At 40.8% G+C, this 18,569-nt stretch overlaps 1 protein-coding gene across 3 annotated transcripts in view; it reads right to left on the minus strand.

Annotated features, from left to right (window-relative positions):
- WDR20 (WD repeat domain 20) overlaps nt 1-18,569 on the minus strand; it is a 56,689-nt gene that overhangs the window by 17,255 nt on the left and 20,865 nt on the right. For all 3 annotated transcript variants that reach the window (XM_067555036.1, XM_067555035.1, XM_067555033.1), the window contains exon 2: nt 1,242-1,424. In XM_067555036.1, the coding sequence (XP_067411137.1) occupies nt 1,242-1,424 (183 nt within the window). The remainder of the gene's footprint in view (nt 1-1,241; nt 1,425-18,569) is intronic.

The following is an 18,569-nucleotide window of genomic DNA, read 5'->3' on the forward strand; positions in this document are numbered from 1 at the left end:
GCTAGTAGTATTAAGTGACCTCCTTTGTTATAGTCTTTTATTATTATTATTATCATCTCATTTGTTAATTGCCTCAGTGGTATAAGAAAGGCAATTCACTTCACTTTAATGGAACCAGTTACTGTGAAATGGGGAGAATGTTCCAAGCTGTTTCAATGCATTTATCAACTTTTATTCAATGGTTACCATGTATACTGGCAAAAACTACACTTCACCACCAGTGCACCTCCACCTTTTAGAAAGAGTCGTGTAGTTAGAACACAGGCTTTGTCACTGTGTTGGCTAACTCATGGTTAGACAACATGGGTCATGTCCGCACTTGGGATTTTTAGAAAGAAATCTCCATTGATGTACAACTTCCTTTATACCATTTTTTCTAGTATACACCAAATCTTAATGAAGCTTCACTCTGCTGTACATACTGGTTTCTACCAAAAGGTGCCTTTAAAGTGCTGCATTCCAAGAGAAACGCCAACTTTCCCCACTCAGTGAGAGCAGGGGAATAGGGGAGGAGATAGTGGAAGTGGATGAGGAAAGGGCAAGGAGAATTTCCCCTCTCCTGATCTGGCTGTAGCTACTCCTAGAAACGTGAAAAAGAACTAGACAGGTCTCACTAATGCAGCACCTTAGTGGGAATAAGACTCTTTTCAAGACCCTCCTCTATAGCTGCCAATCACAGCTGCAAAAGGGGAGGAGGGGGCGCGCAGGATAGGCCCTCCCATCACTCCCAAGATGAGTAAGTTAGGTTTGGAAGTTGAACCAGGTTAGCCCTCTTTTTTCAGGCTGTCTAGAATAAAGTTTTTGATTGCATTATAATTAGAGTTAATTGTAAATTCTAAATTCAAGTCATGTGGCAATCATGTTAGTTCTGCAGCTATTCAATTAGTGTGTGTTACAGTGCATGTGTGTTTATTCCTGTCTGTAATTCACCCTTGAACAAATATTTGTCAAGTGTCTACAGTAGCATCTATATTCATGCTAGCTGACTCAACTCAACTGGCAATCAACTAACTAGTTACAATACAACCAAAACTAACCTACAAAAACCTATATGTTTTGGTTTTTGTTTGTTTTTTCTTTGTTTGTTTGTTTGTTTTTGGGGGGGTGGGGTGGGGGGAGGGGTGCCCAGAAACACCTTCCTGCAAGAGTTCACATTTTCAGTGGCAAACCTTCAGACTCTCTTACATAACTTTTAAAAATATGACAACTTTGCATGCAACAAGATCAGGATTCCTACTTACTTCCTCATTAAATAATTTGCTAGTTTCTTTTTTAATAGGGTCTATAAGTTGGACCTGGCCTGCAGAGAAGCCCACTAGTAGAGAGACACTTTCTGCTGTGGCTGTTAAGTGATTGAAGTCATGACACGTAGGTTGTGTTCCTTTGTATATCCTTTTGTCTATTGGTTTACTCAAGTCAGCAGCCTGCAAAAAGAACAAGGAAAACAAAATTAAGATACCATCTGTTATGTATACACTTTTTGTGATAAACTAAATTCTATTAGTGAACAGGTTTGCTGTATGTGTCAGGAAGATCAAAATAATGGTTAAACAGTGAGAAAAACCGTAAGTTATAAAGCAACTTTAAATATTAACCAATTTGGCTTTAAGTTAACCACTGCTGTGTGAACAAAAAGCGAGCTACTTTCAGCAAATTTAACACACACCAAGAGGCTTATCTATTAATATGTCTTTCAGCTTTACTAAATATTGTATCACATCCACCCACTGTGGTTATACTACATCTCACATGACAAATTAATGACACTCAAAGAATAATATCTAGGCTCGTCTCTACATAGCCACGTTTCCACCAGGGCTCCTTCTGAGAAGGGATGGTCCAGTGGATGAAAAAAGGTCTCCCCCCCACCACCCTTGAACTTCCCACATACCTGCTCCTAGGCAGAGGTGTGTGTGGCACTGACAACAGCACAGGAATCGGATATTTTTAGCCACCAGGTCTCTTAGGCCATTTCTTCACTAGGGAACTCTAGGAGCCATTTTGAGCTCCCTACCTGGACTCTTCAATATTTGCGCCTGCTATAGGATCATACAGAAACTAGACTGTCAAATTTTCAAACAAGCACCTTCATGCTTTTTCACATTCTGCTCTTCATGCTTGGGAGTAGTTCCTTGTAAACATCGACAAATGGTCTCACTACCCTCCTTCAAATCCCTCCTTTTCTATGATGCCTACAAAAACTTAACAGTTTGGTTGCTGCTGTGCTGAAACCACAGCATATCATGCTAACAAATACTGTCTCATTGTTTCCTTGTACTCAGTCTGTATCCATCAGTTGTCTCTTGTCTTATACTTAGATTATATGCTCTTTGGATCAAGAACTGTCTTTGTCCTGTGTTTGTACAGCACCTAGCACAATAGAGTCCTTATCTGCAACGGGAGCTCCTAGGTAGTACAAATAATTCACAAGTTTTTTTATGGTGACTAGCCAATGAGAAAGATATTTGTAGACTTTATTCTCTATATTTTACATCATTGTTCTGTGCAATGAGAGTCTCATAGTTTATACACACACTGTACTATTGGGACCTTAACATTTATTCTGGAGTAAAAAATGGATTCACCATGACCCTTAGTAAATAAAAGATCTCAGACTGGCAAAGAAAATTAGAGGCATGGAGAAGTTTCCACATAACACACTGGAGACATAGAGGCTGTCTCCTCTAAAGTCTCTATTCTATCCTGGAAGACTGATAACCAGAGAATAGTGAAATGATAATGTCACTGAAGAGTCAACAGTGAAAGATGAGCAGTTGAAAGAAGCAATTGTAAAATGTTTTTAAAAAGCCTTTTGTTTACACCCATTTCACTTCAAGGACTAACATTGTCGAGCAATCATAGGACACAGAAATGTAAGGCTGGAAGGCACCTCAAGAGATCATCTAATCTAACCCCCTGTGCTGAGGCAGGACCAAATATACATATAACATCCCTGAGAGGTGTTTGTCCAACCTGTTCTTATAAACCTCCATGAGGGGGATTTTACAACTCCCTGGGAATCATAGCCGTTTACAAGGTTCAGAACTTATGACAACTACAGGATTATTCATATCTGAGTTGGCACAGGCATATATGGTAGTTATGTGACTTGCCAAAAGGGCTTGTGCCATTTTGATGTATAAGGCTTTAATTTTCCAGCTTTTTTTAACATGAAAAATCCAGTTCCAAACTTCGGGGGCACGGTAGGGAGGGGAGCAGTTTCATCAGATCTCTAGGCCTTGTAACTCAGAATAAAATTCTTATCCTCTTTCATCTACAAGGTCCACATACCTGTTACCAGTGGAATTTTTATAGCAGCATCCTTTCTGGGTGGGTCAAATAGAACTATATCCATTTAAAATTCTTCCTCCTCTAATGGGAGAAGATAACTTGAAGCACCGTCCTATTGCCGGTGATAGCCATAGATACCTGAACATCCAGTTGTAAAACTGAGAAAGTACAAAAGGACAACCAGGTGGCCACACTCCAGAGCCTACCACCATTTTCAAGAGTGGGTTATGACGTTGGTTATTGGAGACAGACTGACTTGTAGGCTTTGTGGATGCACCACCTCAACCATCTTGAAACGGTAGATTTCAATGCTTTTCTTTACATCTTGATGGTAGAGAAACTAGAGCATGGGACTTATAAAAAACCTGTGTGTGACTGATGTAGATATTGAGGGCTCTCTGAACATTCAATATATGCCTGAGTTTCTCTGCTAGGTGTGATGTTTTGGACAAAGAGGTAAACACCATTTCTTGGACTGTGGTGAAAAAAAACTAGTTAACTTTGGGATAAAGACCAGGTCTGTTCAGAGAACCACATCATTGTAGAATGTGTAGTACTGTTCCTTAAGAGAAAAGGCCCCTGGTTCTGATATCCTCCAGGTGGAAGTAATTGCTACCAAGAAAACCATCTTGGAGACAAAACACACGGATACTTTCCAAGGCGGATAAAAATCAGTGATTTTTTAAGTCATCCCAACACTAAACATGCGCTGTCCTTAAAACTTCTACAACTTAGCTCTCATCTTCCCCACTCCCACTGTCATTTTTATTTATAGATTGAAACAAATACAAGTTTTTCTGCTTTTTTCAACTCCCAGTCGATTTTTTAGCTTTGAGTGAATACTACCTAACGATGAAAATATTCTCTCTGTGCCTGCAGAAGAAGCCACTGCTGTGAAAAGTGGGCTTAGCAACTGAAGGAACTCTGTTTCAAGGTGCCTGCCTGGCTAATGATTTCCACCAATTCAGGGAAGTGATTGTGTTCAAAACATCATCAGTAAACATGCACTGTTTAAATGGTTCTGCTCCAGCCCTGAAATTTATTATGACTGGCATAACTGAGGAGCGCTTTTGAGATGCCCATGCCATGGCAGCAATTTCTTCTTCAGAAGTTAGGCATCTACGGTTATATCTGCGGTTGAGAATGTTCACAAGAAAAGAAGGTGGAGATAGTGCTTGATCCATTCGCTTCTTTATTGCCTGCAGTTTAACTTTCTGGTGAGGTATTTCTTTCTTCAATGTCTCTTGAAGTGCATTCCAAATTTCGACAGCATCAGCAATGCAGCAACAATTTCTCTGAAGTTTGTTTAAGGCTATGGTTATGGGCTTCAGTATACTGAGCATATCCTCTACATTCCTCTTTAATCCAATGTTAGATACTTGAGATGAGATACTTCTATCTATTTTATCACGGTTTTCTTCACAATGTTTTATGAGAATAGGCCAGTTCTTAATAAATTGTTCATAACAATCCATCACAGAATTTCATCCAACATCTTGAGGGAGAATTAGTTTGGGTCTTCCTGCTCTTCAGTGAAGCTGAAGCAAAATGGTTGTTATGGAAGTATTTTGTGACTTCAACATCTTCTTTTATTCCTGGAGAAGACATATTTAAGTCTTTGGCTAAAAGATGCATTAAATGGGCACTGCAGCCATATGTTATTAAGGAGCATCCTTCTGTTTCTTCTTTTAAGTATCTTCTCATCTTTGCCACGTTTGCAGCCTTGTCTGTGACAAAACTGCGCAAGTGACAGTTGAATTTTGTTCACAGTTGATTACAGCTTTCACAGCCACTTCTTTTAAATATTCTGTTGTATGGACATTTCCCGATGTATCTATTGTTTCTGAAAGATATGCAACCTCATCTTCTGTTGTCACACAGCCACACATTACTGGATCATGGTGTACATTGCTCCACCCATCAAGGCTTAAACTGGCAAATTTCCCCTCAGTATTTCTTGCACACTGTTCAAATTCCTTCTCATACACTGTATCTAGCCACCTTCCATCAATGTCTGCTCTACCAGGTGGAATGTAGCCTGGTCGTAAGGACTCAACCATGTCAATGAAGTGTTTAGTGTTGTTAACGTGAAAAGGAGAATTTGTGGCATACATAAACCGAGCAATCTTTTCATCTATGGTGTCTTGTTGTTATTTGCTGGTCCTTACTACAAACCCATTCATGGTGGTGGTTTTACTGGATGATTGAAATCTTTTGCTTGCTACTGATACTTCGTTGTCTGAAATACGTTTAGTTGCAGCACTGCTGCTCAAAGCACCAATGGATGACTCTGAAGTTGTTGCAGATACAGTCACACTCAAAGTCTCTTATGCTTAAATGGAATCCTGAAGCAAAATTCAACAATGATTTTGAATAGTCGTTCTTTTTACTCTATTATTCAGTTGATCATTTACGTTTTTTTCAGCAAGGATGCAGATCCGATTCCAAAATTACCAAAGAAGCTAAGACTGACTGCACAGAGTGCACTTAATTTTGGAGTAAGCCCCATAGAACTCACTGGCACGTCTGTTTTTTTTGAGAAAACAAGTATAGGATGGGGTTCCCTGGAGAGAGCTGATTTATATTGACGTAAAATAGGGAACAAACTTATGGCATCACAATTATGGTTTGTGGCCATGATGTTCCAAAATAAGGGGCATGTATTATGTAATCTAAAATAAGAAAATGACACCCAGTGGCAACTAACAACTCTCGATTTCTCTTACTGCAGCTTTCTGTACCATATACTTGCAACATCCAACATAGCAAGCAGCTTGGGAATTTACTTGTTAATCACACTTATACTAAAAGGCATAGAGAGACTCTTGAAGAATGATTAATTGAAAAGTGAATTATTTAAGTTACTAACCAGTTGATCCACATTGTTCTTCAGACATATCCACATCTTCATCCACATCATTTTCTCCTAATAAGCAGTTTTCATTCTTGCAACTAGGCCCCGCATCTCCTTTTTGCACTGCTTATGCGACACGTTTTTCTTTTTTTACCCAGAGAAGGAATTTCTTCAAAATATTCCCAGACTGGGTCTCTCTTACGCCCAGAAGCCATGTCAGTTTTTCTGTGGCAAAAGTGTGAGGGAATAGAGGAAGCTGTGTGTGTACTGAATAATGTCTTCCCTTTTTCTTTCCAGTCCACTCCACTGTTCCTTTCTACTCTGCCTCCATCCTTTGTCTCTCTGTCTTTAATACAGTGTCTTAACTAACTCCTCTGCCTTGGTTGGCCCAGCTCCACCAACAGAAGCACAAAACAACAACAATCCTATCCAGCCTGTGTCTTTCTTTGCAAATGTGACTTCTGTCTGCTGAGAAACAAAAACTACACAAACTGAAAGCCCAGAACGTTCAAGAGCACCTGGTAATTAGGTTTATAAGTGTAGACTTAGCATGTTTGTGATGAGATTTAACTGTAACTGTTATTTTTTAAACGAGAGAAATTTAGTATTTTATTGATTTTTTTAAAAAAATCAAAAACTCAGATTTAAATTAAAAAATCCATTTAAAAAAAATTAAAAAAAAAAATCACTGATTTTTATCCACCCTGCTGCAAGACCATTCAAAAGTCAGACAGTTGTCTTCTATATGCTGGCTGATAAATCAATCCCTGTCTTAAAAGGGAGGACACTGGGATCAGACTGAGCCATGCTGAGAGACTGGAGAACCAGAGCTGCCTCAACCTATACAGAGTCACTAACATTACTAGTGCACTCTCCCTTCTTGCCTTCTGGTTAGTTCTGAGTGGGACCCAGGGGGAGGCACACAGGAGGCCGACTCGTCACCTCAAGGAGCATCTGTGCTTAGTGTCTTTGGATCTTTCTTTCAGGAAGGGACCTTGCAGTTCATGTGTGATGTAAGTAAGCGTGAAAGGACCCTGAAATTCCTCACTAGAAAGAGGAACTTCTGGGTTCAGACTCCACTATGCTTGATGTAACTGTTCCTTGCTTAGCCAGCTGGCCACAATTTTTATCTTTGCTCCAGTATTTAGAGTGCTGAGGGGTTGTAGGGTTTGCTTCATCCAGGATATCAAGTATGGGCTTCACTGGGCAGGGATGATGACTTCATTGCATCCTATTTATTGATATAGGTCATTGTGTTATTGTGTCTGACCATTAGGACATGGGACATGTTCACTATGGGAAGAGAGCTCTGAACTCATAGCATAGTTGTCCTAAGTGCCAACCCATTTATACGATTTCTTCTCTTGGTCCATCCAAGGTCCCTGTATTGAATTCATCTGTGTGGGCTCCTCATCTCTTGAACTTGACACTGAATAAAAATACTATTCTGTCCACCCTGGCGCTAGGTAATCCATTCTTGAACCATGAGTATCATCTTAGAGGTTTTTAGGCTCCAAGGCATTTGGACTCTCCTGGGAAGATCAACTACGGTGTGATGTCACAGGGACACCAGAAATGACTGGAGATTTCTAGAGTGCACTCTGGCCAACTACGGCATGTCCACAAGCAAAACTGAAAAAGGGGGAAGTGGAGGTTCCCATCTTTCAAATAGTGACAGTCTACTTTGTTGACTATCATCAGGGTGGACATTAAACATTTCCTTCTTGAGTCTGGGATTTTTCAGGGACTTGAAATGCTTAACAACCTTGCTTGGTCTTTTTGTTTTTTTATGGGAACTCCAATTCCTCCTTGGTCACATCTATCAAGGCTGTATTGAGGACAATATAGATTTGAGGGATAACACTTCTGAGTGGTGTAGTCATTCTTCAGACCTGGTTCCTCCTCTTAATCTTAAAAGTTTTCTTAGAAGGTAGATCTAAATTGGAAACTACCCTCAAGCATGGATTTGAAAAATTCTAACTGGAGAGTTGCTCCTCCTTTTTCCCTCCGATGTTTCCTGTGCTGATTCTGAAGTTTGTCCCTCCTTGTAGGATGACACTGAAGGACTCCTGTATCTGCAAAATCCAGATTTATGCTTTCATCTTAGATCTGCTCCTCCTTGGAGGAATCAGCATCAGAAGACTGGAAAAAAAAAACACAGAGGAAGGACTCCTCTGCTGGATTACCTTTCCTGAGTAATAGAATCTTTTTAGGAGTGCTTTGTTTTTTCTTGTGAAAAGTTGGGGGAAGACAGTGACCATAAGGACTGATTGCAATACTTACTGCCCATTTCCTTCTCTCTATTTTGCCTGCGGGTACTTGTCATTAGATACTGAGTTTGACAGAGAAAACTGTTGCTGAGAGCTCAGAGGATTCTCTGGACTTGATACTTCATTTGCCCTGCACTGAATCCCTTGCCTGCATGTCCAGAGAGGGAGGCTTTGACCAAGCCAACACAGAGGCCCACCACTGAAGAAAAGGTGCTGTGTCAAATCTGTATCCATGACACTAAATCCCAGAATCTGACACTCACCACTACATTCAACCGAGACTGGCAAGAACTGAAAACTTCCCTAGTTGGGCTATGTCTACACTGACGGTGGCAAAGTCGCCACCATCAGATTGACTTATCTGGATCAACTGAGCCGTCAGTGAAGACCTGCTCAGTTGATCCAGAAGTCGACGTACTAAAACCACCTCTGCAAGTGGCATAGCGCTGCGCAGATGGGAACGCGGTTCCTGTTGATGTAGTGCAGTGAAGGCAGTGTGCAGAAGAGAAGCACAGAAGTTGACGGGAGTTATGCAAGTTCTTTGCATACTTTGTGTAACTCCCATCGACTGACGCCGAATCGTCGAGGTAAGTGTAGACCAAGCCAATGGGAATGACATATGTCAGCCCGTAATCATACTTGCTTGAAAGATGAAGCATCCCCTCTCTCGTGTCACTTGGTATATTCAATCAACTAGTTGAAAACCCTCCTGTACTTCTTAGTTATATCAAAACAGCACCAAGACCATAGTAGAGTCTATATTTCCTTTTGAGCTACAAGGCCTCCTTAGAATTTATTTAAGGAAGTTTCCAGGCAGCTCCATTTACAGTCAACACACATCCCTCTAGGTGACTTAGCAGTTACCAGTACCTGTTTTGCCTGGAATTATCTTTCAAGGGCCTCAGGCAGAGCTGATATTGTGACAATAAGCTCTTTGCTTACTGTAAATTTCAGGCTGTTCAGGGGGCATAGTCTCTTATCACAGCTAAGACAACGAGAGTTCTGTGGCACTTTAAAGACTAACAAATTTAATATTTGTAGACATAAGCTTTTGAGAGACTTCGCTCTCTTCTTCAGATGCAGTAATACAGAAAATAGGTAACACTGAGGTATCTTATAGGTATCCAGGTGCATTGAGAACAATAGGGGATGTGGAGTCCGGTACTTAAGATCTAATGAGGACCATTGAGTAGGAGGTGAGAATGGGTGAGCAAAGTAATTTACCTTCTGTAGTGAGATAGCCATTCCAAGTCTCTGTTTAAACCAAGTTTGAATGTGTCAAGTTTGCAGATAATTTCTAATTCAGCAGTTTCTCTTTGAAGTCTGTTTTTGGAGGTTTTTTTTTGGAGAAGTACAGCAACTTTCAGATCAAAGACAGAATGCCCTGGGGAATTAAAGTGTTCTCCCACCGGTTTATGGATGTTATTTTTTATGTCTGATTTGTGTCCATTTATCCTTGTGTGTAGTGATAGTCCAGTTTGGCCAATGTACATGGCAGAGGGGCATTGCTGGCACATGATGGCATATATAACATTAGTGGATATGCAGGTGAATGAGCCCCTTATGGTGTGATTGAACTATCACAGCTAAGGAAATCTCTCTCAAAAGAAAGCTCCCAATCCAGTGGATCTTTTGATCTTGAATGACTGTGGGCAATATGGAGTGACCAGGAATTTAGGCTCTTGCACAAGCTGAGGAAGCAGTAAATGTATGAAAAGTGTCTATTTCAAAAAAATATTTGTCATTTCCTTAACCAAAAATGAGTTAAATTTTGAGAATAAGTCAACTCCTCCTCTCCCATTTCCTCCATGTTTCCTTTTTCAGGAGTTTATTGGAGGAATATGGCATCTGCATAATACTCCCAAGAATGGTTTAAAATTACTCCAAAAAAAAAAAAAAAAATGAGGCCAGTTCTACATCTAGCCTCAACCCGAGCAGAGATGCCCTTGCTCCCAGAAAGATGAACATGAGGAGCCTCTCTGCACTTCCTGGGCTCTTTCTTGTTCCTTTTAATAGAATCATAGAAATGTAAGGCTGAAAGGGACCTTGAGAGCTCATTTAGTCCAGCCCACTACAATGAGGCAGCACCAACGAAACCTAGACCATCCCTGAGAGGTGTCTGTCCAGCCTGTTCCTAAAAGCCTTCAAGGATGGAGATTCCACAACCTTCCTTAGAAGCCTATTCCAGAACTTAACTATCCTTAGTCAATATTTTTCTCCAATATCAAACTTAAATCTCTCTTGCTGAAGATTAAGATCATCACTGCCTGCCCTACCTTTCATGGATCTAGAGCAATGGTTCTCGCATGCAGCCACGGTGGCCGCATGTGGCCACCAGGGGGTTTCTGTATGGCCACGAGCAGCTGGGGAGCGAGCGGCAAGGATCCATCCTGCCCAGCTAGGTTTCATCTGATCACAAGCCGGGACTTGTTGGGAGCAGCCCCAGCAGGGTGAATAACCCCCAGCCCTTGGCTCCCAAAAGCACCTTCCACTGCCGAACTGCAGTGCCAAGGTAAGTGACCCACCCCTGCGTGTCTGCCTCGGGGTCCACACCTCGCCCTGCCAGCCACTGGCTGTCCACCAGTGCCTGGGGTCCTGACTCCCACTCCCTCCACTCCCTGCCTTCACAACATCCACCTCCCTTTCCTCACTGCCATGCCAGTGCCTCGGGTCCCGACTCCCACTCCCCTTCCCTTCCCGGAACCCACCCCCCTTTCCTCCCTGCCCAGCCGCTCCATTGCCTCCAAGGCCCGACTCCTTGAATTCATCCACTCCACCCCCCACCCACCCCCGCTGGCCACACCAATGCCTCTGGGTGCTGACTTCCACTCTCTTCCCTCCCTGCCTTTCCAGCACCCACCCTCTTTTCCTCCCTCCCTCCCTGCCAGCCGCTTGATTGCCTCCAGGGTCCTTGCATTCACCCACTCACCCCTCCCTCCCCGCAACCATGCAAGTGACCCCCAGCTCCCTCCCTAAGCTGCAGTTCTTCCTCCTCTCCCCCCCCCCCCCCCCCACACACACACACAAAAGCAGCCCCTTCCCTGCCTCCTGCCAGGGCAGTTGCTGCACATGTAGCCAGACTGGCTGCTCTTCAGGGAAGAACAAGTAATTCCCTCCAGCCACCTGGCAGGAACTGCACTTCTTCATGCACCCCAATCACCTTTCTCACCTGAAAGGTGAGTGGGGCAAATGAGGCAGCCTTTCCATCCAAAGAGCTCCTCAACTTTTGCTAATATTCTGATCTACACAATTGATGCATCAAAACCCAGAACTTATTATTTGGACATGTATATGTGCATATTTATTTGATTTTCCTAACGTTAACTGAGTATATTAGGAAAAATTGTCAATGCAGCCACCAGCAAGAGTTGGTGGCTGCACTCCGAGGCCACCAAAAAAATTGTTGTGAGAACCACTGAACTAGAGAACAAGTGATCAGTGTCCTCTTTATAAAAAGCCCTTAACATATCTGAAGACTTCAGGTCCCCCCTCCTCTCAGTTTTTTCTCTTTTTAAAGCCTCTTCCATTTGAAGGTTTTTATTATGCTTAACTAAAAGAAGAGCCCCTGCATCAGTTGCTCCTTTTAGTGGGAAAACCAAGCCTTTGAAGTCTCCTCTGTAAAGAAGCAACACTGATGGTCAGAAATGTAGTGTCCTTCACCTTTCCTTCCCAGTTTCTCAAATTTATAAGGGGAAAACAAGTGTAATTAATCACTGAAGGCCTAGCCACTGAGTATATCATAACCATATAGGGCTCCCCCTCCCCCTTAGTTGTAGTACAGAAGGAGAGTGGCTTCCATGTCCTAAAACAATAGCATAACAAGGAAGAGGAGATCTGAAGGGAAGACTGCATCAGTTGCTGTGCTATAGAAAAAAGTAACACCTGAAGCAAACACTTTTCAGATGATCCCTAAGAAAGTTCCTTGAACTTTAATGATGTTCCCAAACCTCTGCTTGAGGAAGAGGCAGGGAAAGCCTTCACATGGCCAGTCTTTCTGTCTCACTGGATCCCATAGAGAGCCAGGCTGAATTACATCAGGGTGGTCTCACAAAGAATCTGAGAGGCCACGGCTGGAGGCAGTTGAAACTAGCTGGCTGGATTTTCAGGGGTATAGCAACTCCCAGCCTGCCCTGACCGACAAGGTCTGATTTCTGCCTTTAAACAGCTACAAGAGGGGAGTAAGACCCTTTGTCATGGATCTGCAGACTCTCCTTGTGAAGAACGCAGCTTTAGAAAGTAAATTGATGGCCTCCTTTTAAATAGTGTTTTTGCTCTGCAACAGGTCAGGTAAACATTCCTGTAGGTATGGAAGCAGACCAAAAAATTGTCAGGCTCTTCATTGTATCTGATCACACCATCCCCTCTGTGACTTACAGCTCTGGTTCTATTTATATAGATGCACATAGGCGGACATCCCCTTCGTTAACAGCTCTGTTGATCTTACAGACAAAAAGAGAAGGATTTTTAGTCAAACTTTTGTGTGGCTTTTCTTTTTTTTAATTTCTAACTTGCGTGATTAACAATTCAATTAAAGTGTAAGCTAATATACACTTGAGACACACATTCCTCCTCCCAGAAATCCCACAGCAAAATTAAGGAAAACAATTGATATTCCCAATTGATATTTATACTATAAATACAAGCAAAAAAGGCCTTTTCAGGCCTTCTATACATCATAGAGCAGTGAAAATAAGCAGAGTTTATAAAGTTCAATTGTTTAAATTGAGTTACAATTTAAAAAAAATTTTAAACCCATTTCAGCCATATGTATCTTAAACCGAGATGCAGAGTTAAGACTGAGTTTCAAGTTTAATTTGGTATTACTTGACTTCTTGATTTCCTCAGCTTTAAGCCTACATTAATGCTATTCTGTGTAACTAGATACACTAATATTGTTGTGCCTCACCTTGGCTATGAAAGGCTGGTTATGCCATGCCTCTGAGAAAAGAAGTGTTCCCTAGATTTGCAGTGAGAGCTGATTTAGGACCCTGATAGCCCAAAAAAGCTAGTCATCTCCATATGCAACATGAAAGCAAACTTTTAAAAAAGTTTACTAACTTTATTTTTAAAGATTTAGCCCAATTAGCAATTTAATTTATAAAATTTTACTTATACCCAATTCCTCAGATTTGGTGCACAAGTAGTTCAGTATTCAAGAACAGCACATGATTAAAACGGGATCATCTGTTTCTAGTTTATAGGTGGAGATATGCAAGTTTCAACAAAGACCAGAAATAAAAACAAGTAAGTTTGCCTTCAATTGGAGACTTAGACAGGAAAAGCAAGGAAAGGGATCTAGGGTGGGGGAGAAGGGACATCAAAGAAACTGGCGGCCTGCTAAAGAAAGTTTTCATTTTGTTTTTTTAAGGAAAACTAAAGAATTAGGAAAATAGACAGAGATTGAACTAGTAAGGGAATGAGAAAAGTGCATGAGAAAAACGTGACTTGATATTAAAGTCTGCAATACAGCCATCCCCACCACCCACTTCATGGCACTGTACTTCCCTGGAAAGTGTCCAACAGCTCTTAATTACTGTCAGATGCCCTGTTCTGTAAATCTAGAATGAAGGCCCTGATCTTGCAGATACTTGTACGAAAGAAAGGCTTATTTCTTGAATGGGATGATTTTTTTCCTGTAACTAAGTATTCTGAACGATTTAATCAACATACTGAACAAGTGCCATTAACATTCACTCTAAGCAAGACAACTTCAGTAGTGTGTACATATCTGACCCGTTTTCACTCCAAACACTTTAATCTACTGAACACTTGTTCTCCTGGACTCTCTATTTCCTTGCAAACAGAGCAAATTGTACTTATTTATTCAAGATACTGTTATAACAGTTTTGTGGTTTTCAAAACTGAATGTTTATTAAATGCAGAACCAGGATATTTCGAATATGCTGAGAAGTTCCTGCAACATCATATAAAAAATAGGGACTGTCTCAGTAAAACCGGGGGACATGGTCACGTTCTTAATTTTATATTTCGAAATTAAGTGTTTCAGGACATAATGTAGCTCATTCATTTTTGACAAAAACTAACAAGATTCGGGAAAAAACACTGTTCCCTAGTTCTCAATAAAACTTGCATAACAATTTTTATGTATTTCATTTTAGGTCATGTATAAAAACCATAAGTGCTTTGAAAATGAAGAATCACTTTCAGAAGTATTTCAGTGTATAATCTGTCAGATGAATAAAACAACTCATAATTGCTCTTATCATTTAAGGCCAAAATCTTAGGCATATACATCTATAGTTAGACATAGCAGTAAAAGGGGTTTAGTTTTCCAGGAGTGTTAAAGCATCCATATTTCCCACTGAAGACAATGAGTATTCAACACTTCTGGAAAAAAATCAGATTTCTTATTTAGGTGCCTAATTTTAGGCACCAAAAGTGAAGAGATGTGGTTTATTTTTTAAATGTCAAAACATTAACAATTCTACATATCAATTTGGATTTAAAAAAAATCAAAGCACTTATCCAAAGCTCTGATCAGTCTTACCAAATAGTTTGGGTACAAAAAACCAAAACAAGCTCTCCCCATCATAAACTGGAAGAGGAAAAAACTACTCAGTGTATGCACACGCTTAGCTTACCCTTTTTCTCCCCTTAAAGTCTAGGAAAAGAGAAAGGGATTTGTAGCAGAATATATTTACTTCAGACCAGGCAAGAGGGTTAAGGAGAGTAAAATTGGAAAGTTCTGAAAACCTTCCAGTGCAAAAGATAGTCTTTCTGTGGAGATGATGCTGACTGCCCCTGTTGCAATATTACAGAGAGGCTGTCTCAACTAGGTCCAAAGCTATGTTTACATTAGACATTTGATTAATTTTCAATTGAACCTGCCACAAATCAGTTTAAGCACAAACTGTTCAATTAATCTACACTGTTACCGCCCCATTCTAACTATATCAGGTCCAAAGTTTTTCAGCTATCTATATCACATTTTCAGGCATAGCTCAGTAAGCACTGGATTCTGGGAAATTTCCAAATACCCCTGGTGCACTGCTGCTGGCCTTGCAGAAAGACTAGGTTGTGTCTAGCCTTAGGAATTTTTCCAAGGAATTTTCTTAAACCGCAACTGCATTATAGCCAAAGAACTTGTTTCAGAGATGAAGTCAGCAAAGATTAGTTGACAGACACTTACTATCTTTTCAAGATGTTTATTTCTACATATTTAATATGAGAGAATTAAAATAATTTTGCTTTCTCCAAGAACAGGACAAGAAATAAAAATTTACCTTCCTCCACCAAAGCACCTTGACCTCCTTTCTCATCTTTAATATCTTCTACTGTATAACATTGCCTTAAGGTGCAACATGGTAGATTTACAGTTGCTGCAGGAATAAAATTTGGATTTCCTCTTGTGCACTTAAATAATCACAACTTTGTAACAGAGTAAAGATCACTTATTCAGATCAAGTTTTGCAGCTCTAGGACTACCCATCCCATATTACAGTATGCTAAGAATATGCAAATGAAAGGATTAGGACTGAAGCTCTATTTCATGAAGAACTCTCAATTGTACTAGAGTTTTAAGACATTCTGCATTTCAGCTTAATCAGGATCAGAAAGACAAGCATGCATGAAAGATTCAAGCAAAATATCCTATAAACTAGGAGAAGCACACAAGCTTGGAGTTGTTTAAATTTTTGTGGACTTCAGATCTCTATTGAACAAGGCCTCATATCCACACACACCGCCCCCCCCCCCCCATTTAATTTAGAACCTTGTTAGATATGAGTAGTTTAAATTTTTCCCTCCAACATGCAATATTTTGCTTTTATCAACAGCAAACAACTTGTCAGTTTTGCTCACTCACCTAGCTTGGTTAAGTGTCTCAAATTCCTCGCAATCCACTCTGGTCCTAGCTAACCTAAATAGCTGTTGATGTGCAAATTTTGGTTCCTCGCTGCTCATCCCTCTTTCCAGACCACTAATAATACAAATACTGAGCCTAGTACAAACTGTGAAGTAATGTGCTGTCATACTCCTGCCATGAAAAAAAACTGAATATTTAAAGCCCCAAGTTTTCTGTGTCCTAGACAGTGTTGGTTGATGACAATATTTTGTTTCTCATTCCATTACTTAGTAGCGTCTTTCAGAAGGACCTGTCAAAGGCCTTTTTAAAGTCTAAATAAATTGTTAACCAGCTCTTTGATATGGTCAAAGAATTCGAATAGGTTAGTTTCTGCAAAGGAAAGTCATGTCTCACTATAATGGTTAAATTATATCATATATCAACGTTTTCCAGGTTTTAATATTCTATTTTTAATTAATCATTATTTCAACCAGTTCGCACAGGTGTAAGGCTTACTGGTCTGTAATTCCCCAGGTCAACCACTTTTTTAAATAAAAGTAATATGCTACCATCGAATTATCTGGAACAGTAAAAGTTTCTAATAAGAGTTTTCATATTTTAATTTGTAGCTCAGCCACTTAGTACACTGAAGACCCTTCAGAACTCTGGGACACGTATCTGAGTCTCATGACTTAAAAAAAATCCATAAATTATCAATTTATTCCAACACCAACACCTCAATCTCAAATACCAACTCACTGTCATTACCAGAAAGGAGTAGGTATCTCTCCATTATGCTCTTTGCTGAACACTGATGGAGAGAAGTTATTGAACTTCGCAATAATCGTCCTTAATTGCTTCCCTTAATCCCTAGGAATCCAGCCCACAGAATATTTTGCAGGCTTCCTGCTTCCAATATACTTAAAGCAATCTCTTGGTTTTAAACCTTTGGCTATCTGCTCTTCAAAATCCACTTTGGCCCTTCTAATTGCCCTCTTACATATGGTCTACTGTATTCTCTGTTCCTGTTTATTGGCATCATTAAGGTCAGATTTCCAAACCCTATCATATTTGTTTACTCATTCTTTCTGGTTCAAAAGTACATATGCCTCCTGAGACTATTATTTTTAGTAGCATCAATAGCATTTAAGGATTTTACTTCCTTAATTTCTAACTTGAAGACCTTTTTGACTAGCATCAGTTTACTGAGATCTCCCTTTCTAAAAAAGTTTAGCACTACTATTTCTTTTTGATGTCTTACTCCCCTCTTGGGGTATGTCTACACTGCATAGTGAAGTCGATTTATTTTAAATCGACTTTTACCTGCCGAATTTTAGAAATTGCAGGAGCATGATCACACCATGCTCCTTGCATCGGGGGATTGCATCCCCACTAGCCGCGCTTGGGCTGACAATCAAAGCAGTGCACTGTGGGTAGCTATCCCACAGTGCAACTAGCCGCAGCGGTTTTTGGGACGGTTACCATCCTCCCATGATGCAACATGCTTCCTCCCCCTCCCTTCTTGTCCCAAACAGACTAACACTTTTTTTGCACCATTTTTCTAAACCCTTCAGTCTCTGCCACGCATATGCCATTGTGAGAGAGGTATGGAGCCCACTCAGCTCTGCACCATCATTGTGAGCATCACAAATACCTCACATCTTATCCTGCAGTATTTTCAAGGGCGAGATGGGGCTGCAGTGCTGAAAATTGTGATGTTACTCAAGACACCCTGCTACAAGCAATAGAACGAAACAATTCCTGTTCGCTACTGTCTGTCATGCACCATCTGCAGTTGGTGGAGCGCCGCTTCTGGTCCTGCGAAACAAGCAGTGACTGGTGGGATCGCATCATTATGAAGATGTGGGATGATGAGCAGTGGCTACAGAACTTTCATATGCAAAAGGCCACTTTCTTGGAACTCTGTGCAGAGCTGTCCCCTGCTCTGAAATGCATGAACACTCACTTGAGACCGGCTCTGACAGTGGAGAAGCAGGTGGCCATCACTCTGTGAAAACTAGCAACACCAGACTGCTCCCGGTCACTTGGGAATCAATTTGGAGTCGGTAAATCCAATGTGGGAGCTGCTGTAATACAAGTTTGCTGGGCCAACAACAGACTTCTGCTAAGAAGGGTAATGACTTTGGGAAATATGAAGGACATAGTAGATGGGTTTTCAGCAACAGGAAATTGTGGGAGCAGAGGGGCGATAGATGGCGTGTATATCCCTATCTTAGCACTGGACCACCTAGCCACACAGTACATTAATCAAAAGGAATACTTCTCAATGGTGTTGCATGCCCGTGTGAATCACAAGGGACACTTCAACATCAATGTGAGGTGGTCTGGA

The sequence above is a fragment of the Emydura macquarii genome, unplaced genomic scaffold (assembly GCF_026122565.2).
Source record: "Emydura macquarii macquarii isolate MOO-44397 ecotype Brisbane River unplaced genomic scaffold, CSIRO-AGI_Emac_v2 contig_1551, whole genome shotgun sequence".
NCBI classification, from domain to species: Eukaryota; Metazoa; Chordata; order Testudines; family Chelidae; genus Emydura; species Emydura macquarii.